Genomic DNA, 25,321 nt, shown 5'->3' on the forward strand with positions numbered 1-25,321 from the left:
ATATATATACATTATATATATATATATATATATATATAAATAAATATATTAGAACTGTATTAAATTGCAGAAGCAGTGCACTGGATTCTAAGCCATTTACAGGAGAGTTAAAGCGAGCGCCGGGGGGGCCGCCGTGTCCTGGAAGACGTCTGTTTTTCAGCAGCGGACTAGAACAGTTCAGTGTTCGCAAACATCCGGGGTTCCTGCACAAGCAAGAGTTTGATCGACCTGAAGCTGAATGTATTTCATCTCACGTTTCCTGCAACTTATCGTCCTTCCAAAGCCCTGAAATCATGAACATCCTGCTCCAGACTGTGCAGACCTGCGTAGGAACCCTGTAGATGGCTGCTATGTTGTCTTCAAAGGCCTCAACTGATTTAGTGCATCTAGAAACGGAGCGCCACCGCCCGTCTTTCCCTGCTCTGGACTGCGCTCTCCTTCAGCGACATGGACCTGGAAAAAAATCTAAGAATGTATTCCTCCTGTTTCTGTTCAAAAGGTTTTGTCCGTTGGTTTGTTTCTGGCTAGACTAGTCACCAAAAACCACCCTGTCGTGTCTAAACGCTCTGTACAGTAATCCTTCTGCATCGCGGACGTTCCTCCACCTTTAATCATGCTAATATAAAACCAGAAGGGGCTACACAAAGAGTACTGTTGGCACAGTACGACAGGTTTTGTTGAAGCGTTTTATGGGAGAAAAACTCGTCATAACAAGTGAGAATCAGACAATCACATGAAAATCTGCAGAAGAGCCGACGCCGAGTTTAAATTAGACCTGTAGCCGCTCTGTATTCGTTTCTTACTCGATTTGAAGTATTTTAGGAGCTACTGTAGCAAAGTAAAGTTAGCGAAGCTGATTAAAATGTTCAGTCAAGACTGAATGAGAGGTCAAAGGTCACCAGTTCTGGGTTTCTTACTGTGATCATACCGGAGTTGGTGTATCTCAATCACTGTGTGACGTTCATCAGCCGCCGCCGGCAGTTCTGTTTTTATAAATTAGCATAATGACGAGGAGACGTGAGGATTTATTTTTCTGACTTCCTGTTTTCTGTTCTGTTTTATTTTGGCATTATCTGACGTGTGCAATATGTCCTAAATCCAAAAAAAAGGTGCAATTTGTTTGACTGAAAAAGTAGCATTTTTTTTTGTATTCAGTTGTAAAACGTTACTGTCCGAACTTTAACACTGCATGCAAACAGAAACACGACGACGAGAGCAGATCCACATCGCATTTTAACAGATTTCTCTTCAAGTTTGTGGATGACGCTTAAAAAAAATCCACTCGCTCGTTTCTGTCATTGAATGGGTTTTGTTCAATTTTTTTTTTAATATCAGTTTAAAAAAAAACATTTGAAAAGCCAAAATCTTTTTTCCCTTTACACTACAAATGTCAAGAAAAGTGGTCTTTATCAAGAAACTGTAGTATATGTAAAATAAAAACTTGTAGAAAACTGAAGCGAGTGCTTAGTTTTTGCCTTCTGTTCAGTGTTTTTAGAGGAAGGAACAACACGATCAAGCCAAATTAAAACAGGGTGTTCTTTAATTGGTACGTTTTTAAGCATGGTCAGCAAATTCAGTCCAGTTTAAAAACAAAACAACCTCGAGCAGGTTATTTTTGTAGCAGTCTGTAAATATAAACAACGTGACATCTTTCATCTTTGTAAACAAGAAGGTGATGAACATGTTTTAGCAGAATGAAACGATGGACAACATGTTTTCATTATTCAGGCCGAAGTTCAGTTTCATTGATTCATGATGTTAAAAACCGCCAACAAAAAGGAGAAATGTTGTGACCACAGGAACGTTTGAGGTAAACCGGTTGGAAAAATGGTGTTTGTCATTGGCTCAGGGTGTTTGTTATGGCTTCTTGTGTAGCATTAACGACGATGCTGCAGCTGAAACTTAAAAGGGTCAGTGCACTCAAAGTACTTGAAAATCACTTTGTTTTTAACTAACAGCTGTGAGTCTGTTCACGAACGACGTTCTGGTGACTCAGAGGCCAAAAATCAACTTTCCAGATTAACTATTCTTAAAGCTTTGAGCAGCACAAAGTAAATTCAGTCATGTGGGTTTGAGCTACAACAGGCATGAAAATATAAAGCCTTCTGTGATTTGGGTGAACTGGCCCTTTAACAAAAAATAATAAATGATTCTTCCAAATATTTAGAATCTGCTGCATGAAGACCTGATGCATAGTTTAAAAAGTAGTTGGAAATGTTGGAAATAAGCTTCGATGTGACCATCTTTACCTCTCTGTCTTAAATATGGAGCTGGAGTCTGGTAGTGATTAGCTTAGCTTAGCATAAAGACTGGAAGCATGGGGAAACGGCTAGCATAGCACTGTACGAAGTTTTTTTAAAAAAAACAACAAAATAACTGGATTCTTGTCGTTGTTCTGAGGTTGCCAGGAAACCAGCAGAGACTCCAGGAAGTCATTGCTGCTGGCCGCTAGTCGCCCAGAAAAATGTCATGAAGTATATTTCTGTAACCACAAATCGCTGGTTTTTCCATTTCTGCGTGTGCAGAGATTGAACAAATGAGATACAGCGTGATAAACAACGAGCTTTAAAGGTGCATTTTTGAACTGGAGAGAACCAGGCTAACTGTTAGCCCCTGCTTCTAGTACTTAAGCTAAGCTAAGCTAACAGCGTCCGGTCTTTAGCTTCATGTTTAAGAACAAAGACATGAGGGGTCTCGATCTGCTCATTGAGGTCGAACTATTAATCTGTGTACAGGATGGTGTGAACGTTTACTCGTCCTGTGACGTTCACTTCAGATGACTTTTTGGGGATGTGCGCCTCAAAATTAGTATTTAGCTTTTAGACTGAAACTCAAAGATCAGCTCAGTGATTGAGTGTAAACAAGACAAATATAAATCTAACAAATCAGAGCCACAGATAAGTGAGAGTGCAGTTTAGTGACCAGTTAGAGGACATGTTAATCAAAGGTGCCAAACAGGAAGTGCGCTCTTCACAATAATCCTCTCATTGTACCTTGTGTAGTATCATAATTTCCTGGCTTACTCCTATAAAACGTCTACGAGGGCGCTGCCTCCGCCTGTGTTCTCACACCCAGATGAATTGTGTGGAAAAACAATAAAAACTCCTGTTGCACATTAAGAGTCATCGTAACAGGTTTGGCAGATAAAGGCGATTTCAAATATGCAGGATTTTACAGCAACAGTGATTACTTTGGTATTAGTGCATAGGTGCAGTTCTAGATACCAGAGCTGTATAATATGAGGAATATGTACACATTCTTTGATATATTAACTAGAGTCATGTCAGGCAGCAGGATCAGGTTAGCTCGACACTGAGCCCCTTTAACATTAGCAGAGGACAGGCCGCCTGCTGTCCTCCAGGAGGTGAAGTGATGCACGAGGAGACTTTCTGCACAGCTGTTCGCTGCCTGAGCAGTTTTCTCTGATTCAACCTCACAAGGAGCCTCCAGCTCGTCTTCCTGATGCATCACCACCTTTTATCTGCATTCACCGCCGGCCGGTGCGTTCGGTTTTTAGCCGCTGCTCAGACTGAAGACCTGAGCCGGAGGCCAGCTGACCTACCGAAAACCAGCTCCACGTCTCCTCCTGGTGGGCTGCAGTGTGAAAGGGAACTTCTGTGTCTTGCAAATGTGCAAAAGTTTGAACCAGTCAAAGACTCGTGTGGGTCTGAGTTCAGTCTTGAACACCAGACCTTCTCACAAAAATCCATCCTCCCTCCCCCTCCGAGTGTTTCTGATTGAGTGCCTTTAACCTGCAAGACAAAGAAACTAATGAGTCAGGTGATTCAAATACATCCAGAAGACACTTGAACGCCTCATTTTACGACAGAGAACACTGATGCTGCTCTGCTCATGGTCACGGTTAGCTTAACTTAGCACAGCACTAAGACTAGAAACAGGTCGACAGCTGCATTAACTTCATTTTCTTTCAATTAAGACAAAAAAAGGGGGAAAAATGTACCTTTATCTCATAAATCCTCTTTAATTTTGCAGCAGAATCTAAACGAGAACCTTGGAGAAATAAAAGAATCAACGTCAGAAGTTTTTCTCAATCTCAGTTTGTTTTTTTTAAGATGACACCGCTTTACGAACGTTAATGCCATGTGCCTGAGGTCACCTGTGAGCGGTCGATCACCAGCCAGCGCTCGGTGCTCGTCTGCATGTCCTGTCCGCTCAGAGGCTCCCGCAGGCGGACCTTCACTTCTACGCGACCCCCTGTGGGCTTTCGACCGTCCATCACCTGACAGGGACATTTACGGGTGCGCAGGTGGTCAGTGAACATCTCAGGTAAGAAGACCGCTGTGCCCTCTCCTGATTTCTCCAGCTTAAAGGCCACTCACCTCTACGATCTCCCTGATTTCGCTCTGCGTCTCCAGTTTGTCCAGCTTTACGAGGGCCGTCCCGATCGGCTTGTCGCTCCTGAAGAAACCGCTGTGAGACGACACACAGCAACAGCGTCAGCGTCACAGTCTCAGCACTGAACATGCTGCTCCTCCTTCATTTGTCTCAGTGTTCAGAGATACTTCGCTCACCAGTCTGTACATAAAACTGGAAGTTGAGTAAGATCTCCAAGTATAAATGTACAAGTGTAAGATTGTACAAACAGTTTATGGTTCCTACCTTCCCTCAGAGCACACGCTGCTATTATACTGCATTGCTTATCAGGATACTTCAATACAAGTTCCTCTCGTGTCTAAATGAGCACTGAAAAGTTAAATCCAACATCTGTCACGTACAAAACCCTGATTCCAAAATAACTGGGCTGCTGTGTAAGACATAAAGAAAAGAGAACGTGATCGTTTGCTCATCCTTTCTAACATTTACTCGATCGAAAACAGCACAAAGAGGATAAATGTAATGTTTGACCTCATCGACCTCATTGATTTTTGTGAGGTTCAGAGGCGAGGATGGAGCGAGGTTCGCCCCCTGTGGGTGAGCGAGCAGGGACCATGTGGAAAACTCCTCTTTGTTGATCCATCTAAAGGAGCTTCGACGCCTCACGCTCACTGGTCTCAGAGCAGCCGCTGTGGCTGTCTGGCAGACCGGAGTCTGAGCTCGCCCTGCAGCGTGAGCGGCTCTGTCGTCGGTCGGTCGGTGACTCACCCTTTGTGCAGCAGCTCCAGCTTGATGCCTTTGGACGCCACCACCCTCCTGAAGCCGCGGTGGTTGCGGTTGATGGACAGGGTGAAGCTCTGGTTGTATTCTGGTGAACAGAGATCACAGACGAGGAGGTGCAGACAAAAGAGCTGTGAATACAGTCCACTGTGGCATTTTTCTACCTTCAAATGAACTTTGTTTTACATGTTTTTCATATTTCTTAGGCTGAATTTCTTTTATATTTATGACTGACCATAGTTGTGCTCCTGATACAGACATGACACACAGATCTACAGCGGCGTTCGCGTCTCACCTGGGGAGTTGGTGTTCTTGATGACAGCTGTTTTGTGTTTCTGCGGCTGCTCCTGAAACAGAAACAAACGCTTTCAGGAGGAAAGTCAGCGGCACGAATGGTCCCAGCAGCCCGAGGTGGCTGAGAAAATGAGATCGAGCTGCCGTCTCTCACCGTGCTCGGGTACGGGAAGTCAAACTTGATGTAGGCGTCCAGATCGTTTGTTTGGATCCCTGAGGGAGAGAGTTCATCGCAAAGCATCAACCAGACCTTCGACTCTGACTCAAAGTTTCTGGTTAATAATAATTTAAACCATTTTTCCCAGTATTTCAGGACACCATATGGATCTACTGTACTGAACATGAGGTGAAGACTCTAGTTTTTACCACTCGGAGCAGGAAGGTTCATCCCTTTGACGATAACAACGACCATGTCAGTGCTGCTCAGCTCTGGAAATATCCTGAACGGGAGGAAAGATGGAAGAAAGGAGAGGAAAAGATATGAGGCATTTACCGCTTTGGCATCTAGTAAGCACAAAGAAAGCTAAATAAAAAAAGAAGTCATACACTGTGGCCAAATTATTAGGTACATCTGCTAAACATAATGCAATCAACCAACCAACCAACCAACCAACCAATCAGAACATGTTAAGACTAAGAGTGCCCACCTGACAGTGTGAAACGACCTCTCCTCAAAGTGATGCTTAGGTGGAGGCAGACCTCTCGACTGAGCCAGCTTCAGGACCTCCAGACTCTTCTTACAACTCTCCGCCATCTTCTCAAACCTGCAGCGCACACACAACACACACACGCAGAGGATGAGGAGGAAATGTCGCCTGTGAGACATCAGCCGCCTCGTGGTTTAACATCACGCTGCTGTTGTTGATCGGTATCAGGTTATAACTGAGTTTGTGTGCGAACTGTGTGTAAAACACGTTGTCCTGCTCACTTTGTTGTTTGGGGGACGTTCCCCAGGTGTGTGAATTGCTTGGAGTGAGTCATACATTTCTAAAAAAGGAGGAGAGGACATCACAGACATCACAAGGAACATGTTCATCTTCACAGCAAGAACAGAGCAGAACAACCAGACAAATGTTTTTTAGCATCAGAGTGGATTTATCACAAAGCTGAGTGTCTTCTGGGTGATGGAAGATGTGAACGTGATGCTCGCAGAGACGACGGAGTGTAAACAAGCAAACGAGAAGTTTAAAAATGCTAAACGTTCAGTCGTTTAGTAAACATGCACTTTTACCTCATACTGCTCCTTCAGGATCTTGGCCAGCTGCGTGTAAACCTGCTCTGCTTTCTCTGAGATGTGCACGTCGCTGTGATGAACCAGGATGAAGTCCTCGTCCTCTTCACCGGGGGGCGACGGCACCTACGGGTACGGCACAGAGAGGCTGAGCCACAGAGGGACTCCACGTGTTCCACCATCACCCACGAAGTGTTTGTGTTTGATGAGTAAGAGCGCCGGCATCCACTGACTGCATCAGGCCTGTTTCTGACACCACGCTGGGTTTCACGTGACACCAGTCTAAACGCTGGCAGAGTAACTCTCCTGTCCGCTCACCGTGCTGATGTCCACTGTCTTGCCGCTGCGTGCCGCCTCGATCATGGGGTCGAAGCCCTTGGCGGTGCGGAGGAAGACCTTGGCCTGCTCCATGTCGTTCTTCTGCTTCGCCTGCAGAGCCGCCTTCATGTACTGCTTCTTCCTGCCCTCCAGGAACTCCAGCTGCTGAACCGCTGGACGATGAAAGAGGACAGAGAATCCAGACACGTTTGACAATAATGAGGGTGAAAAGACTGCAGTCAACCTCTCCCACACACAGTTTAACTGTCGAGGATAAAAACTAGTTTCCATTTTAAGAGAAAAACAGTGATGAGTGTGATATCACGTTTAAAAATGCAGAGAAACATGGATATGAAGTTAATGTTTTACTGTCTCATACATTTAAAATCCTGATTTGTTTCCTTTGATATGTAAACTAATACACTCAGGAAAATGAGCCCCTGAATGCACCAGCAGCCTTTGATTCCTGGTCAGAGTGCAGAGCTCTGCTGATTTTGGTCTCTTGTGCTGTTATCGTCCAGCTTTGGTCACACTGCGAGCTGCTGCTGAGCCAAACTTTAGCATCACCTCAGTACCTTCTGTGTTTTTAATCAAACACAGAAATCAAACGGACCTCTGTGACCTGCATCACAACAGCCTGAAGTGAGTGTCTGGGAGTGTTTTGGAGGACATGTCTGTCTGACCTGTTGGTGAGAGTCCTTCCCTGGCAGCTGATCTGTCAGGTGAAGGTGACGGAGTCCTTTTCCTTCCCTGACCTGCGGTGGGGATGTCTAACGTGGGCCTCTTCGGCTCCTTTGGAACAGCCGGCTTAGACTTTAACAAACACAGAACACTGTCAAAAAATGTATCCACTGAAACTTCATTATAAAGAATTATAACACACTGATGTGAACCCACCTCCTCTTCCTTCTCCTCATCTTCGTCTTCGTCTGCTATTTCAGTGTTTTCAGTGGAGGCCAGCTTGTCAGCTGCCACCAGAGCAGCGACCAATCCCTGCTCGGCTCCCGTCGCCTTCTGGCCCGGGATTGGTGGAAAACCTGAGGGATAGAGGGAAACACCACAAACTAGATTTACTCTTTGGCCAAGTACAAAAACACGTCCTGTGGCGCGACAGAGATTCAGAGGGAGCACACAGTAACACCAGTACCACCAGTACCACCCAGGAATACAGAACCAGACACACAACTCAAATCCAATCTTACAGAGCTAAAAGTAACTTTGAAACTACACTCAGCTCAAAAACATGAATCACAAAGAGTCTCACCTGGGGGAACCGGCAGCTCCTCAAAGTTGACTGCTTTCCCTAATTTGTGAGCTCGGATGGCACTCTGGTATTGCTGCAGGGGGTGAGAGGTTAATGTTTTTACATAGCAGAGCTAATGCTGCTACTTGTTGCTGGAAGTGCAGTGTTTTTAGGAAAAAAGACATTTTTTATGTCTATTCCCAGTATCAAATATGTGTACTGCTTGTATTTATTCATATTAATATTTTTTCAAGATTGTAATGTCATCATAAACATGACACATCTCAAATTTTACAGTGTCTTTAAAATGAATCGCTGCACATACAAGAACAACAAACAAACAAGAGGCTATAAAAAAGGGTTGTTTGTTTTTTTTGTTTTTTGTTTTTTTTTTTCAAATTGTGTAGAAACACTGAGCCAAACACGGTTTCAGTGGCAGAGACACATAAAGGTAAATAAAGAGTTCAACAGGTGAGCCTCTCCTTGTACCTTGGCGATACGGTCGTGCATTCGGGCCTTGCGGTCGTCTCCGCTGGCTTTTGCCTGATTGGACGCCTCCACGTACTTGGCTCGTCTCTGCTCGAGAGCCTCCAGCACGTCTTTGGGCGCTGCAGGGGCTGATGGGGGGGCAGGGGCTGAGGGAGCGAGACGACAATGTTTACAGTGTCTAAGAGCTACGCTGTGAGGCTGAGCTTAGGCAAATCAGAGTTTTTAGCTAAATTCTAACATTAGCATGCTAATACGCTGACAATGACAATGCTAACACAATTCTACTTTGCAGGTTCACCATCATAGTTTAGCTTCTTAGCATGCTAGCATTTGCTTAGCACTGAACGCTTCACATTGTTGAGTATAAAACCTTTTTTCATTGATAAAGATAAGCTAAACCTGCGACAGATGACGAGAACCAAAGCCTGTATATTACTGTTTTTTCTTCTTTCTTTCAAGAAAACATGTCGTATGTTTGATTGTATTTCCAATGACTCTATTCCCCCACAGCCAAACTATCATTATCATTCATTACCAACATGTGTATTTTGGTAAATGTATTGTTAATAAATGCTGAAATGATTATTACCTGGAGCCTCGGCAGCCGGCTGAGTGACCTGCACGTTTGGTCCAGAGGAGGCTTCCTTCACTGGAGCAGAGCCTCCTCCTGTACATGAAAACACAAGATACACGAAAGCATGCAGAAACAGACACCACAGCTTTCTGTCCTGTAAAATGTGTTTGTTTCCTCTCGTCTTTAAAGTATAATCCAGGATTTGTGTTAAAAACATTTCAAATAATCGTTGATCTGCTGTTTCCCAGCATGTTGCTCCTGTTGTCATGCAGGACTGATCGGAAGTCACCTGCACAATTACAATTAACATCCACTTTTCTTTTCTTTTTTTTAAATTCATAATTTTCAATCACTTCACATCAGTGTTTTATGGCTCCATACAACATGGTCAGTTTTTTTAAATATTAATGTTCCTCAAAGTCTCAGAAGACGAATCAGTACATGTCTTCCAATCTTAAAATGCTTGCATTCTTTGGCTTTTTTTTTTTTTTCTTTTATTCCTCCTTTAAATCACCTGTTTTCAAAAGAGCTGTATAAATAAAGCTTGCTTGCTCGTTAAAATAAAAGCATGTTGCAGCTTTCTTCTGAGGATCCTGTACGTAAAATAAACCACTGATCGACATGAGCTCATTCAAAACTCTGCAACTCGGCTGTTAACCAGAACCAGGAGGAGAGAGCACATTAGTCCGGCTTTAGCTGCTCTGCGCTGACTTCCTGTAACATTCAGAATTGATTTTTAAGTCCTCCTCCTTGTCTACAAAGCCCTTAATGGACTAGGACCGAGCTACATTGCTCTCCTCTATCCCTGTTTTTATGTTCAATTGGTTTTTAATGTAAAGAATTTGGTGCACGTGATGTCTTTGCTGTGAAGCACTTTGAGCTAAGGTGCTTCATTATGTTCATGCTTATCCATCTTACTGCTTCTCTGTCTGTATTTCTTGTACACTGTATAATGTTGGTGAGGATACATAGTTTTTTCTGAATTATCATTTAAGCTTCTAGTGGACTTCAATGTTATATCAGATCATTGTGACTAAGAAGCTGTTAGTTTCATGTTAGCTTGTTAGCTATAGGCTACTGGATATCTGTGGCTAATGAATGCTATTGCACTTATAATGAGTGAGCTATTATTACTGATGGCTGCCTGTACTGTGTTATCTTTCAGAACCACACACACACAATGCATTAAGTGCAGTAAATTGATCGACGTGAAGTCTTGGGGGGGATACAGAGTGCTTTCTAACAGACGCGATCAGGACTGAAAGCGGGCAGCCTGTAGTTTCTGAGCCTCCGCCCCAACCTGTGCTTCTTACCCTGTCCTGGAGAGGGAGGGAGGCCACTCAGGTCAACTGCCTGTCCTCTCTCCAACGCCCCGATCACTGCATCGAACCTCTGCGCCAGAAAATACCAAAAACCCAAACTCAGTCCAACATAATGACGGGCTTTGTCAGCTTACAAATGGTTGGCATGTTTCACATACTTGAGAGTCAGAATATGCAGCAACGGACTGCAAACAGCAGACTGCGCGAATAACGATGAAGAGTTCTGCGATATTGTAAATATTTATACGTAAACATTTCTGAGACGTCTAATCTGGTTAATGTTCATGACTGATGTCTGGAATATGAACTGAGACAAGATGTCGATATACATTAAAATAAAAGTCTGTAATTCTGACCAATAACAGCAATAATCTGATGAGGCATCAGGTTCAAAAACACTGAGTGTCTATTATCTGAAAAGGAAGCTGCTGCTAACATTCCTACAGCAGAAACTTGCAGTGCTGTGAACAGCCTGAACGATGCCTCCAGTTTGAGCAGAAACAAAGCTTTATTATGTGCGTTTAGCTCACAGCGATATGAGTTACATGAATCACAAAAGGGACAATCAAGGGAGCTGTTCAACTCTGCAGACAGCTGTATCTCAGTAACTTCGCACTGTAGTTAACTGTAAGGGAAAAGACAAAAGTGGCGTGTCCTGCTTCATCTAAAAGCTCAATCCTGCATTTTTATCTTGAAATAAAAGAAAAAAAAGCGTAGAAACGTAAAGTATAATTCACTGAGGATGAAATGCCGGCACACGACAGAGAAAACTTACTTTCAGGAGATTCAGATTTACACAAAGCACAACACTTTCCACACAGGAGACGCCGCCTTGGTTTGGACACATCACTCAGTCTGGCCGTCCGTTCACTCACCTTGCTGGTCTTGAAGTAAAGCCGAGCTTGCTCCATGTCTCCCTGCTTCTTGGCTCTCAGGGCTGCCATCTTGTACTCCTTCTGCCTCTCCAGCAGCATCGTCTTGGTTGCCTCGTTCGCTGCGGATTCACGGGACAGAAACGCACAACAATGATCAGAGTGAAAGGCCACATTCATCGCATGCTGAGAATCTGGAAGGCAACCGCTCTGCCTCAACAATATGGAAAAAAATGATTAACAACCATAAATTCAACTGAAGGGGTCACAATTGTCAAAATAAAGAAGAATTTTAATCAGTCGCTCGCCTGAACTGAGTGTCTCACCATGAGATTCTTATGCAGAGGCGCTGACAGGTGCAGTTAAAGGTAGAAATATTAGATTAAATCTGTTTTTGTGAAGCCATTTATGCCACGATCCCACCACTCCTGCCTCTGAATCAGCATCCACATTCACCTCTTTCCAATGTCGAACGACTTTCTCTAACACCAAATATTCTAACTGATAGAACTTTGCATAATCCAGCTGACACGGACCATCTGTCTGAGGCGGGTCTGCAGGCTCCTCTGACGGCTCCTCTGGAGATGGGACGCTGCTCAGGGTGGGCAGGGTGGAGGAGGACTGCTCTTCTTCGCTGCTGGGGGTGATGACCTCTGGCACCGGCTGCCCCTGCTGATCTGAAGGAGTAGATTCAGGAGGCGAGGGTACGGGGGGAGGAGGTCGCTGAGGGACAGCAGGACGAGAGGCGGCGCTCGGGGCTCCGGTGGCAACCGGAGGAGGGATCTCTGCCTCGTTCACGGGTCTCCCTTTTTTCACAGCAGCTAACATCGTCGCCAGAGTCTGTGGAGGGTGACGTTAACAATCACCGTCATCTACACTTGTACAGTACATCTGAAATCAGAGTATTTAATGAGTAATGAAGGAAGCACCGCTGCAATAAACGGTGATAATAAAAATAGCAGAATATTAGAAGCCATTTATAGGTGCTTCATTGGAAACTGGTGCCAACAAATCTCAACTCATTCCACAAAAAATACCATATTTAACAACAATGAATTCAAAAGGTAAATGTTGCTGTACGTCTGCACCTTGAGCGTGCACCCTGTCATCAGACAGACGTTTCACCCACCTTCAGGCCACGATCGTATCTCCGGGCTTTGGACGTCTCCCCTGCAGTCTTGGCGTTCTGTAAGGCCGTCTTGTACATGGCCACTCTCTCCTCCAGGGTGTGCTGGAGGCTGCCGGGCGCCGCCGAGGAGGCTTTAGCGTCCCGCTGCTTCGCCAAAACAACAGGCAGGTACTGTCAACATGATCAGCTGGCAAACACTATGCTAGGTCAAGAAATTAGTCGGCTGAGAATGAGAAGTTTTTTTCACAGATGAGCAATAGGAAGAAAAAATATAATGACTGCAATTTCTACATATCTATATCTCATCTTTGATCAGTGGTTTCAAGCACGAGACAAAGCAGTCAGACCATTTCAAGCTGACTGAAGCACAGATGGGACATCAGGAAATGTGCCGCAAGTAAACAGCTGCTGTTTGAAGATGTTATGCTCAAACTTATTTAAGGCAAAACCAGGCAGCTAATTTTGGAAACCGCAGAAGACAAGGCTCTTTCCTGTTACCGGCAGCAGCTCAGCTTTCCACCATTAGACATGTATTTTGGTGGCTGGTGGCGTCCATAAGGCCGGCAGAGAGCAGCATGCGTTCGTACCTGCGGCGGTGGGGACTCTGGTGTTTCAGGCTGAGAAGGTTCAGCAGCGGCAGAGGATGGAGAGGAAACAGTTACAGCATCCTCAGCTTCCCCCTCACCCACCACTTCCTGTAGCTCGGCCTGATGAGGAAAAATACAGCAACTGGTGAGCAGCCAACTTCAAATCTTCACGCGAGGCTGGATTTCAGTGTGAGACAGCTTTTCCGTTAGACGGACTGGTAAAACGTGACAAACAAAAGTTCTGTAAACCAAAATGTGCAGATGAAATCAAGGCCCTGCAGATCAGTAAATCATCTGTGGAATTTTACCTGTTTCTGTGGTATCTGCACAGGCATTTGTCCAGCATTATTTTACTGCATCGGGTTTTATTTTTTCTCCTGCTTCTGGGTCATGAGGTGGGCCAGTAATCAGGCCGACCTCTGATGGTTAACATAGCTGATTATTACATGCACATCAGCTTAGGCCATTTGTTTGGATAAACATCATCTTTGTGGCTGCAAAATTGGCCAATCACCCTCAGAATACAGTCTATCAAGAATCAAAGGACTTGGAAAAACTTTCTGCTTTTGTCTTCAGTGGGCTTGACCACTGCACTGCTGTCTTTACAGGTCAGACACTGGAGGTTTATTCAGAACGACAAAGAAAGTGGAAAGTGTCACTCCAGTTCTCAGATCTAAGCTCTGGCTTCCTGTGTGTCAACCACTTGATTTCCTCCGTTATGAATCACCCAGAACTCGCTGATCATCTGGAACTGATCTGCTTACGGTCCCCGAGGGCAAAACTAAACATGGAGACGCATGTTTGGTCTTTATAAATCTGGAACAACCTCCCAAAAACAGGTCCAGCTCTTAAGTTCTTTCAGAGTGCTGCTTAAAAAAATGAGGCCTGTTAGTTGTCGCTTACCGAATCAAATGTGGGACTATTCACTCTTGCACTGTAATTTGAATCCTCCTCTTTAATCTGTTTATTTTTATGTGGTGTCTTTATGTTATGTCTTTTTTACCTTGTCTCTTTTACGGTTTGTCTTGTAATAATAGGTTTCATGTCTTATGTTCTTATGTTAAACACTTGAATTGCCTTAAACTTGCCTTTCCTTTTCATTCGTCTTAATTCTCTGCGCACAGCCAACTAGGACTTCCAAAAAGGGTAAAAAGAAAGCTTGTGCAGCATAATGTGTCAGTGAAAAGGGCAAATATTTCTAATTATCACCACCAAATGCAACATGTTAGCACGAGGACGGCTGTGGGAATGACTGTAGTTACTCAGAGCAGCCGTGAATGAACCAATAGAGCAGCAAATTCATCACATTCAAACACAAAGTGGAAAGATGATATTCTCACTCAGTCCTCCCTTAAAATACCACTTAAAGATAATAACATGTTTGTTTTGAAGTGCCTTTCATGTGGGATCACTTTAAATGAACGCTGGCAAAAAGGACCTAAATCGATAAAAACTGACTGAAAAGGCACAAAATATGAAGATAAATCTAGATTTTGTGTCATTTTGTGTTACAGGACTGGTCGAACGTTCTCATGCTGTGCAGCACGAAGCAGTCGTGTACCACTTTGTTTACAACATAAGTCACTTTGTTATCTTAGACTTATAATAACTACACTTACATAATCACCATTTAATAAATGCAAAACTTGACATTACAGGTTGACAATCAGCGTGTGAACACATGACTAGATCACATGGCTGATGGTCAAAAAGCCCACGTGATAGTTTTCTTTTTGATGGCTCAACTCTTTATAAAACACATCTGTTGGATGTCTGCATTGGATCTGCATGAATTCATGAAAGAGTATTTAAAACATGTCTGGATTCTTGAAATCTAAGCAGCCACAAAGCTCTGCAGAGATAAATATATAGAAAACCAACCAGGAGATCTTCATCATCTTCCAGGTTACTGTCATCTTCATCGTCATCCACGTCTCTCATGCACTCGTCAGCCATTCTTGCGATGTCCTCCATGGGCAGCGGGCCTGCAACACAAACGTGGTGTCATGCATCCAAATGGGTTTGTATGTGAGATCAACATTACTTTACTTCGTTCTGTGGGGCTGCAGGTTAATAATAACTGACGACGATGCTGGAACACGTGGCTTTAGCCTCAGACGTTTAGCACAATATCACGTCCGCAGCACATGGTCCTCGTTTTAAAATGCGTCACGTGAAAACCTCAGCTGGCGGGTTGAAAAGGACTCTTCAGCTGATTCATGCCGTTTGAGCATCGTCAGCTAGAAAAGAGAAGCCTGCAACTGTTTGCTTCTGTGCGGAAATGAAGACCCGGTGTTTCAAAAATGACTGCGGATTTCGATGTTAAATCTGCACCTGCTGTCACTGTAAACTCGCAGTGTGAGAACGGGAAGCTTCACAGGCGTTGCAACAGTACCTGAGGAAGGCGGGGCATAGTGAAGGGTCAGTTGGGTTAGTGGGAGGTGGAGGTTACTCGTTGAGAATTTGTTTATGTGTGTATTTTTTTGCATGTGTTGTTTGTTATCCATATTAAACCAAAAAAAAAACAACACATATCACATTTTAATATAGTAATAATACAAATGTCAGTAATATCATTAGTGGCTCCAGTGTGGGAAAAATGAACAATCACTTTAGGATTAGGACAGCACATATGCACTTTGTCGCAGGAGGTCTTAGATGTATTGTACTGTACTTTATACCCATACCAGAAGGATGTGTCCACATCTGTCTAGTGGAGGAGCTGAGCACAAAAAACTGCAACTGTGCCTCCCAAAGGACTCGCAATACTCTTATCCGCAGTGTAGATGGTGTTAATTCCTCGAAGAGCCAATGTGGGCTCTTCAAACTTCTTATTGCAAAAGGGAAAATAATTTTAAAGGAGCACATGAAAGTGCTGTGACTCCTTTGGGAGACAGACATAACAGTTTGGGGAAAGGGCATTTCAAACACCAAGTTTGGTGTGGAAGAAGCAGACCGGCCTGCAAATAGCTCTGACAGCAACCCCACCCAGCACCTTTGGAACAAGCTGAGATCCAGGCTGCGAGCCAGACCAGCGCTCGACCCTCTAATGCTGCTGTGGCAGGAGGGGGGCAAATCCCAGCAGAGGGGAGCTTCAGTATGTGGGAGTAAAGCTCGAGCCTGATAGTTACTAAAAAATAAATTCAAGATGAAGGCTGATATTTATAAGTTTAGATCTGAGCTAGTAGTGCTTGGCTGTCCACATACTTTTGATCATATAGTATATGTAGTAGACTCCGAATGATGATTTGGCCGGGCAGATATATCAGCTGAAATTGGCTCATTGCAGATATATCGATGTTAAGATTTCAAGAAAATGACCAAGAAGTGTTATCATTCTACAGTTTGTTGACTAGAGAGAGGTGCCGGGTGTATTTTTCAACTGTAAAATGTCCTGAAGAGAACATTTGTGGTCACAACTGCTAAAATAAAATTAAGGGAACCTTATCAATAATGTCACTGACTGGGTACCTAATTTCTCAGAAATCACTATCAGTATCAGCCTCCATCATCCTGTATCGGTCAGGCTGCAGTACATACTGACTGGAGGCATGACAACACCTCAGTGGCCCTTAACTCCATGCAAATATCAGTCCAGTCATGGCAGACAGGTGGAGTTTACAGGGCTTGTTTACTGCACTCACTTCTCCCCTTCTGCCGGCCTCTCCCTCCAGCGGGAGCAGCTTTGTTTCCAGTGATAGCAGCAAGTTCAGCCTCCAAGTCCGGGTCGTCCAGATTCTCCTCCATACCCATCATCATCTCCTCAGGGTCCAGGTCTACAAACAGACCCATCTGAAAGCAGGAAATAAAGGATTAACATCAGCCCCTGGCAGCTCTTATCCAGAGAAAACGTCCTGCTCTGTCCGTGTTGTTGTTACCTGCTTGGCTGCAGCAGCGCCCTGGCCTCTGGGCTGCGGTGCTCTCTTCTTCTTTCCAAACATGTTGTTGTTTTTGCTCTGGCTTGTTGTTCAACAAGCCCCTAAGCGACAGTCCGCTGCCCCAAACTACACACAAACACAAGCAGGCGTTAGAGAAATCTGTTTCCTGCTGTTTAAGGTCATCGGTGCGGTCGCAGTACTTGAAATCATGTGAGCGGTTGTCAGGTGGGTCCTCAACAGACAGTGAGTGGCAACGAGCTGCCAACTGACGGTTAACGTTAGCCGAGCGGCTAGCTGCTAGCTAACATGTTTCCTGCCTCTAACTCGAAAAGTTTGTGAATGAGCATGAAGACGACCGCCGCTGTCACCTATAGCAAACATTTCTGAGAGTTTTACATAGCGTTAAAGCGTGTGTGTCTTTACCTGCTCGTTCAGCACTTTATCAAGTAGTTTCCAGAGGAACAGTTTCAGTTTTGTGGTTTGACATGGTAATGGTTTGTTTGAGTGCGCATGCGCAAAGCGAGGGAGCGTCCAAGATAAACACTTGTGGAAGCCCTGAGTTCTGTCTGCCAGGCAGCCCTGACTCCCAATTTATGAAAAATAACATCAATAAATCAAAAGTTCAAATCTACACACACGCAATCATACACAGTGCAACATATAGTGAAGTTCTTATGTGCAAATAGATTAAATAACATGTAAATATATTAAATGGAGTTTAAAAAGAAACGTGGAACAAATCACAATATGTTCAGTGATGATTTTCAATGCCGAGTGCACGTTTCAGAAAATGAAACTGTGAAACAACATTACAGTACTGTTAAACGAGTATGACTTCCAGGAAAATGAAACTACGAAATATAACCAAGGAAAGATAATATGTGTAACGTAAGGTGAAATAAATATAGCATCAGCAGGAATAGTTGTTTGTTTGTCGAAAGTTCAATTTAGAATTTTCCAAAAAAATCACGTCTAAAGTTACAGGATAGATGTCGGGAATAACTTAAGTTAATTAATAAAAAGATTAAATTAAATTTCTTAAAATAAGATCAGTCAGCCTGTTGTTATTTTTTGTGCAACAATGTGTGTATTAAGAAATAATGCTTGGAATGAAAATTACTTCTGGCAGAAAGTGAAACTTTCAGTTTCATTTTTGATTTCATGCCACATGAGGGTAAGTCAACCTAACAGACCAAACTCAGGGCTAGCTGTACCTGGTTACAGGTGAACTGAGTTGTTTTTTCAGTCTAAATCTCAGCAAAAGCTCTCTGGTCTATCTTCATCAGCAGGGGAGAATGAAAATGCCAACACCACTTTGCAAAGACAGGAAACTTTATTTTTTCCATAACAGTATTGAGAAAAAGGCATAAATGGTTAATAAAACATATTCCTTCCATGATATCAATCTAGATCAGAAGGTTTAGGCTAAAAACTTTGCTTATTGTAGACAGTTTAAGCCTGACGTTTAGTGCAAATAGAACCTGATCCAGATTACATTTAGGGTTTATAATTTTAAAGGAATGAAACAGAAGCGTTACACGAGTTACAAACGTATGAAAACATTCAGTTTTACATGGCGGCTAACAGCTCCGCTGGTGTCATATCACAGATCCCTGTTGTTGCTGCTGAGCAGTTTAGGGAAGGACGTGCCGATGGATCGCCCGTGCCGATAGACGACCAGCTCCAGCATGTACTCATCCACCTTCACCACCACAGACGTCATCTTCTCCGTCGACATGAGGAAGATGATGGTGAAGAGAGCGACCTCAAACTCTGGACTGACGCCGATGAAGGAGCCACCAACAGGCTTTACCAAGCCTTTCCAGCTGAACTGCAGGTTCAGGACATGGTCATCTTCATCAGGCTGGAAGACAGCGACGAAGAGGTGCTTTAAGGGACTCATATATGTATTTTCTGCTCAGTAACGGTACTAATAAAAGAGTTTTTACAAAGACTGGTGCGTTCAGCATGAGGTGACACACTGTTTTCTTACTGTATCTTTGTTGTCTCTTGCTTTGTAGCCTTTGTAGTCAACATGGTCGTGTTTCTCCTGCAGGTAGAACTGCACCCAGTTGTGAAGACCCATGATCTCCTTGCCGTACTTGGTTTCTCCCACAAACACATGTTCGAAACCGCAGGAATCCTCACTACAATGAAGACAACATGTTCAGAAGTGTCCCTGTATGCCCTCATTCATCCTGATCATCCTTTTATGACTTTAATCCCTCTTATCTACGGTGTTTGCATTGGCGCCTGGATAGAGGACGAAAACACTAAACTGCGACTCTCCTTTAAAGAAACAGATGATCGTTAAACTGCTAATTAAACACATGCAGCTGTGAGAGTTTTTCAGTATAACAACAAAACAGTTTCACCCGTCTGCTCAGACTGACTCTTTAGGACTAAAGTATTCTCAACCTTGGAAACAGTAAAGAGCATCAAATGTGGATAAAAGCTACAGAAAAGCTGTAAGTAGACCTTGAGTTATTTATCTAAGATTCATTCTTCATATATATACAATTTTGGGGCCACTCTTATTTTTCCTATACATCAATGATTTTGTTAATTCCACCAGTAATTTTCCCAAAGTAATTTTTGCTGACGATACAAATCTGTTCACCTCACACAGGAACCTACTCACTCTCCAAGACACTGTAAACAGAGTTCATCAAAGTGCATGCCTGGTTTAAATGTAATGAACTATCACTCAATGTTAGAAAGAAAGACAGAAAGAAAGTCAATATTGTATCGATATTGACGGCCAGGAGATCATACGAGTCAACGGCACAAAATTCCTGGGGGTCCAAATTGACGAACTTGTCAACTTTAAATACCACATTGATAATCCAATAAAGAAGTTATCAAAGTATGTTGGTCTATTTTACAAGCTCAGACATTCTCTTCCATTATCTGCTTTACTTACTATGTGCAAAACCCTTTTTGAACCTCATCTGTGTTACTGTAACGTCATATGGTCGAATACCTTCCCCAGTTACCTTCTAAAACTAGAGATCCTACAAAAGAAAGTCGTACGTGCTATGTCTTGGTCTGCTGTAAATGCTCCCACTCGCCTGTTAGTCCATTGCTATGGTCTTCTAAGACTCACTGAATTCAATCTCTTCCATAATGCTAGCATAATGTTTGAAGTAGTAAACGGTCTAAACCCCAGACTCACCGGTCTGCTCCCTATCTGCCACCCCCAGCACCAACACCAAACCAGGAACAAACACCTCATCGCAGGTAAACAACGGCGCTTACATTGCACTGGTATGAGTGTTGTCTGCAGGGGGCCTCAGATCTGGAACAAACGTGATGATGATCTGAAGATGCTGTGTTCTCTCTCCGCCTTTAAAAGAAATCTAAAAGCAAATCTGTTGTCTACCTATTTATGACATGCCCTAGCTACATGACGGACGTGTTGGGATGGCTCTATGATTGATTGTATGTATTTGTATGGTCGCCTGTTTGCATTGTAATGTCTAATGTCTGCATATCTCTGATGGTACCACATTGTGCACTGTTTTTCTTTCATGAACTTCGGGCCCCCCACCAAAAGCTTTCAATAGCTTACTTTGGGGGACCCACTCATACATGCCAGAGGATCATTGCGGATGTCTAATTGGTCTAAATTGTATATGTTTATCATTTTGGCTACATATGAATAAACTTGAAACTTGACTTGAAACTACCTTTTTTTTCTTTCCTGTCTCAAACCTTTTACTACACGCAGTAACTATAACGTAACTATAGCTGAAAAAGAAAGTGAATCTGTCTCCAGGTCGGCGAATTCAGCTGCAGAAAACCAGTCCTGAAGCTGTGAAGGACGTACTTCCTCGAGTTATTCTGTAGATGATTAAACACGTGATTAAACTCCTTCTTCTAACCTCCAGGATTCTCCGTGAGCACATCGCAGCAGCTCCCCCTGCTGCCGCTGGGACACTCACCCTCCACTCCTGTCCCTGTGGTAGAGGCGGAACCAGATGTCGTACAGCTGTCTCTTGAACTGTGCACGGTCTGATGGCGACTGCCCCTTCCTGACCAGGTACTGGTGAGCACACTGTAAAGAACAAAAACATACGGTGTGACGACATTCCAGCTCTCCAAGTGAAATACAGGACAGAAAATAAAGAATAAGGACGCACAGCACGAGAAAGAGAAGTTACAGTTTACTGTGATCGCTTTCTGTGTGATGCATGTGCAATGTGCAGTAATTCAGTGGTGTAACACTATGGTGTATATGTGAATTTATACTGCAATATACTAAATATTACTATATATTACAATTGCTATATATTAGTGCTGTCAATCGATTAAAATATTTAATCGCGATTAATCTCATGAATGTCATAGTTAACTCGCGATTAATCGCAAATTAATCGCACATTTTCATCTATTCTAAACGTCCCTTGAATTATCATTTTAATACTGTTATCAACATGGAAAAGTGGATAGGCTTGCTTTGTGCAAATGTTTTTTAATTGAAAACAACAACGTGTAGTGTTTTATTTCACACTAACATTCTCACTTTGAGCAGTCATTCACATTTGAATGAATCAAATCTCACACAATTTAACAGTGTCAATAAACAAAAAAGCCCCTTCAACAACCCTTTCTAAGGGATCAAAACAGGGTGATACGAGATAAAGTTACAAAGTGCACATCATTGTAAACTTAAACTTAAACTTAAACTTTCCTTTCTTAAGTTTCCTTTGAACATAATAGCATCCATATGCCTCTGTGGAAAGCCATCCATTGTCGCCTGGTTTTGACAAGGAGGCGGCGGAGACTTTGCATTCGCCGTGTGTTTGGCCATCAAGTGGTATTTCAGACTGGATGTGCTGCGGTGATAACTCAGTTCACACCAACAATACACACAGATAACTTTGGTCTTGTCAGTCGACTCATCTGGCAACTTTTTGAAACTAAACTTTCCATTCAGAATCTTGTTCGCATCCATTTCAGCGTTTCGCGCTTGACATCCACACAAACCAGTAGCCGACACTTTTACAGCTAGCGAGCAGGCAAGACCAAACACGTGCGTGAGGCGTGTCTATTGTTTTGTTTCTGGTTTACAACTGGATCCTGTAGTTTTTCTTACGTTACTAGCAGTGGCCACAGCTTATAAAAAACTACAAGTTCACTATTTCACAAAGAGCGTTAATCTCGCAATAAAAGAAATGACGCCATTAAAACTGATTTGCGTTAATGAAAGTATTGTGATAATACTGATACAGCTGGACACATTCTTCCAGTCCAGAGAGCTGAAGGTAAACTCGTCAGTGCAGTCTGAAGCTGTGGATGTCAAACACTTATTTAGGGCCAGGTGCCTGATTCGGACTGTAACTAACTGTAAAAAGGCGTCAAATCCTCACTGAAGTCATCGGTTTGAACGTCAACATTCGGTGCAGCAGCCGGGAGCGTCAGCGTGCTGTTTGTTTATTGATGACAGATCTGTTAAAAGGATCTCTGGCAGCTACTGCACCTTCATCACATCGGTCTCCATAATGGCGTCGATGAAGAGCTTGTTCTCCTGAAGCTCCTCTGACGTTACCGTCTCCGACACCCCCGTGGACGTCTCATAGTTGTCCAGCAAGTTGATGAAATCTGCATGAAAAAAAAAAAGACTCGTGCTTGCTAACAGTGTAGCTGGCATAACGGGAAAACAACGACACGAGCTGCTACTTACGTGCATATGTCTCGATGCTCTTGAGTTTGTCTTCGTTGACGTAGCTGAAGAGCGGAGCCTTGGCTCTGTCTCTGGCATAGTTACTGCCCTGAGCCACATAACCTGCCCTCCCCTGCATGAGACACATGCAAACACACAGACGTCAGTGATAGTTAAACAGGCAATTCCTCACACAGTGTATGAGTTTTCCAGTCTCCTGTGGTTGAATCAGTACATTAATATACATCACAAAGAATGAGGGAATCCATACATCTGTCACTGCATAATTATCACTGTATAAATGCATATAATGGATCATTTAGAGAAACAGGTTTCGACCAGTCTCTGTCATTTATCAAGCAAAAATGTTCAGTATGAGGATTTGCTGCTTTCATCGCTGCATCTTGTATAATTAAAACCTGAATATCTTTGGAGTTTCCGGCTGTTGATCGGACAAATAAACCAATCTGAAGACCTCGGACACATTGACGCTGCACTGTGACTCCGTCCACGGGAGGTTTGCATGCATTGCATGTATCTCTGAGTGTTTTGCATTGCAGAGAAGCCATCATGGCAGACCAGCGCCACTGACCTGGAGGGAAATGGTGTAGTCGGTCCCCGGCCGGAAACGGTTGGTGTCCAGACCCCAGAGCTGGTTCAGCACCTCGGTGAGCTCCTGGCTGGCCTGCTGACTGTGAAAAAACAAATGCAGTGAATCAAGCTGAGCAGTCGTGGTGGAGAAAATCGAAATGGTGCAATGAAATTAGACACATGCATTTTGGAATCTGCTCAAAGTAATAAAAAGACATGCCAAGAGGATTTTGGTTTTTTTTTTGTTCTTCAGAGAACTTCACTCGTGCAGCAGGATTATGAATTAATTACAGCTGGTTCACTGAATTCTTCAGTGACAGTCAGCCTGCTGTCGTCAGGACACTGAGCCAGCACGAGCAACAGCAGGACCCTGAAACTACAGCAGCTAAATGGAATTCAGCCATCAATCATTTTATGATCCACATCTGCGCTTTCCCTCCTGCGACATGTCAGACAGTTTAAAGATTAACATGCGTTCTCCACTCACAGAGATGATTAACCGATGCCTGATAAGCTTTGATTGACTTTTCGTTACATTTATTTTGTCCTTGACTGACACGAGTGAGTTTGAAAGAGCTGTCTTCTGTTACAGATACCGATCAATTAAGCAGTTAAACCAATCAGGCCTGTGATAGAAACATGCTTCTCATCTTTTCCTGAGAATATGCTGCTTGATTCATTCATTCAGACGGCAGAAGTTAACAGGAAGTTGCCAAAATACACCAAACCGTCAAACTCATCCTGCAGCTTGTTTCAACACATTTCTTGTTGGTTTTTTTGGGCCATTTGTGTATGAAGTATTGCATGTGTGGTTTGACAGTATTATAATTGTGTTACATTGTCTGGAAGTCAAGCCAAATCATCTACAAATGCTTTAATCTGCATTTATTTAAATAGAGTTTTGCATGTGTTGCAGCTGGAGGCCCTTTGGTGTTTTGCTTGCTCCCAGGGACCCGTTTGGCCCCTGGTGTTCACTCTTGTTATACAAGACAATACCAGCAGAAAACTGACAGAGCAGCCTTCGCTCCATAAGAGACCCCACCTCCATCATTAAGTTACAACTGCACGGCTGAAAGTGTAGGCTGTAACATGAGACGCGCCGAAACAAAACCTAACTTCCAGATGTTTTTTTGTGATGCCTCTAACGCTTCATCTCATATTCACTGGACATTATCTAGTATCTAAAACAAAAAAAAAAAAAGCAAATAAATAACTGCCACACCCATCCTGTCATCTCACCAGATGTGTGTCACATTGGAAATAAAGTTGAGTGTGACAGGAAGAGGACGCAGTGATACAGAAACTTCTCTGTTCTTAAATTAGCCAGACTTATGAGAATCACAAGAGGCGGTTTTTTTTTTTTTTTTTTTTTTGGCCAACTGCGTCCTGTTTGTTCTGTTGTGTAATTCAAACCAGTAATGACTTGCAGACCCTGGAGATGAAGTATGCAAACAACAGACTGAGACACACACATGCAGAAATCCGCTGTGCAAACCAGTGATCTCCACTGTGAGAGCAGCTGAAACAAAAGGACATTTGTGCCGCGAAGGGGAAGCGGAAAAAAACGCAACTTCACTTTAACACAACGTTGACATGAAGAAGTCTGGGAAGTGTCATGTTACAGCCAGTGTTTACAACCTTTTCGTCTTGGATGGTGTTAAAATGGTGGCAGAGAAGCCTTAAGTATCAACAATCGGCTGATTAGAAACGCGCACAAACGAGCAACGAGAGGAAACTTTGTAGAGAAAAGATATTGTGATGTGTCTCTGCTGTCTGTCCACACTTACCTCCTTGCCATCGTTCCGATCAGTGGAAAAACTCAGTCGGACTTCTCATCCTCTCAGAAAAACTCCCGTTTCATGAGGACTGTTAGCTGAGACGTCACCAAGAGAAGCAGCCAATTACAGGACAGGAGAGCGCCAGAGTCCCTCCCCTCTGTCTCTGGTAGGGCGGATCCCATTTTTGGGTTGTATTAATCCCCAACAGTGTGCTCACTGTTAATGAAGCGGGCCT

At 43.4% G+C, this 25,321-nt stretch overlaps 2 protein-coding genes across 3 annotated transcripts; both read right to left on the reverse strand.

The window, feature by feature from the left end:
* Positions 1 to 1,524: 1,524 nt before the first annotated feature.
* cc2d1b (coiled-coil and C2 domain containing 1B) lies at positions 1,525 to 17,568 on the reverse strand. Of its 2 annotated transcripts, none has more exons than XM_070974888.1 (26): positions 17,476 to 17,568; positions 17,053 to 17,178; positions 16,819 to 16,966; positions 15,056 to 15,159; positions 13,175 to 13,294; positions 12,588 to 12,734; positions 11,995 to 12,298; positions 11,462 to 11,580; positions 10,578 to 10,656; positions 9,280 to 9,357; positions 8,691 to 8,836; positions 8,223 to 8,295; positions 7,856 to 7,995; positions 7,642 to 7,771; positions 6,959 to 7,131; positions 6,641 to 6,766; positions 6,338 to 6,396; positions 6,057 to 6,173; positions 5,776 to 5,849; positions 5,564 to 5,622; positions 5,411 to 5,462; positions 5,104 to 5,203; positions 4,341 to 4,431; positions 4,118 to 4,240; positions 3,962 to 4,011; positions 1,525 to 3,752 (listed from the first exon to the last, which is right to left on the reverse strand). In XM_070974888.1, exons 2-25 carry the CDS (start codon positions 17,113 to 17,115, stop codon positions 4,000 to 4,002), a joined length of 2,637 nt encoding a protein of 878 aa, XP_070830989.1. In that variant the 5' UTR covers positions 17,116 to 17,178; positions 17,476 to 17,568; the 3' UTR covers positions 1,525 to 3,752; positions 3,962 to 3,999. The 2 variants fall into 2 exon arrangements, with proteins under 2 accessions (XP_070830989.1, XP_070830990.1); XM_070974889.1 differs by having other exon boundaries at positions 12,588 to 12,731; positions 17,476 to 17,560.
* Positions 17,569 to 18,366: 798 nt separating this feature from the next.
* Positions 18,367 to 25,191, reverse strand: LOC139339060 (uridylate-specific endoribonuclease C-like). The gene is made up of 7 exons (XM_070974496.1): positions 25,096 to 25,191; positions 23,310 to 23,409; positions 22,739 to 22,850; positions 22,535 to 22,656; positions 20,997 to 21,109; positions 19,046 to 19,199; positions 18,367 to 18,916 (listed from the first exon to the last, which is right to left on the reverse strand). The coding sequence occupies exons 1-7, from the start codon at positions 25,104 to 25,106 to the stop codon at positions 18,656 to 18,658; spliced, it is 873 nt and encodes a 290-aa protein (XP_070830597.1). The 5' UTR covers positions 25,107 to 25,191; the 3' UTR covers positions 18,367 to 18,655.
* Between the last annotated feature and the right edge of the window lie 130 nt (positions 25,192 to 25,321).

Source organism: Chaetodon trifascialis, chromosome 11, assembly GCF_039877785.1.
Source record: "Chaetodon trifascialis isolate fChaTrf1 chromosome 11, fChaTrf1.hap1, whole genome shotgun sequence".
NCBI classification, from domain to species: domain Eukaryota; kingdom Metazoa; phylum Chordata; class Actinopteri; order Chaetodontiformes; family Chaetodontidae; genus Chaetodon; species Chaetodon trifascialis.

Excerpts from the sequence above, each read along its gene's own strand:
- LOC139339060 (XM_070974496.1), bottom strand. Across the intron at positions 22,657-22,738 it reads GAGCATCGAGACATATGCAC|ATTTCATCAACTTGCTGGAC; the intron begins GTAAGTAGCAGC and ends TTTTTCATGCAG. Across the intron at positions 21,110-22,534 it reads TGGAGACCGATGTGATGAAG|TGTGCTCACCAGTACCTGGT; the intron begins GTGCAGTAGCTG and ends TGTTCTTTACAG.
- cc2d1b (XM_070974888.1), bottom strand. The coding sequence starts at position 17,115 with ATGTTTGGAAAGAAGAAGAGAGCACCGCAGCCCAGAGGCCAGGGCGCT. Across the intron at positions 7,772-7,855 it reads ATGAGGAGAAGGAAGAGGAG|TCTAAGCCGGCTGTTCCAAA; the intron begins GTGGGTTCACAT and ends TGTTTGTTAAAG. Across the intron at positions 7,132-7,641 it reads GGAAGGACTCTCACCAACAG|CGGTTCAGCAGCTGGAGTTC; the intron begins GTCAGACAGACA and ends TTCATCGTCCAG.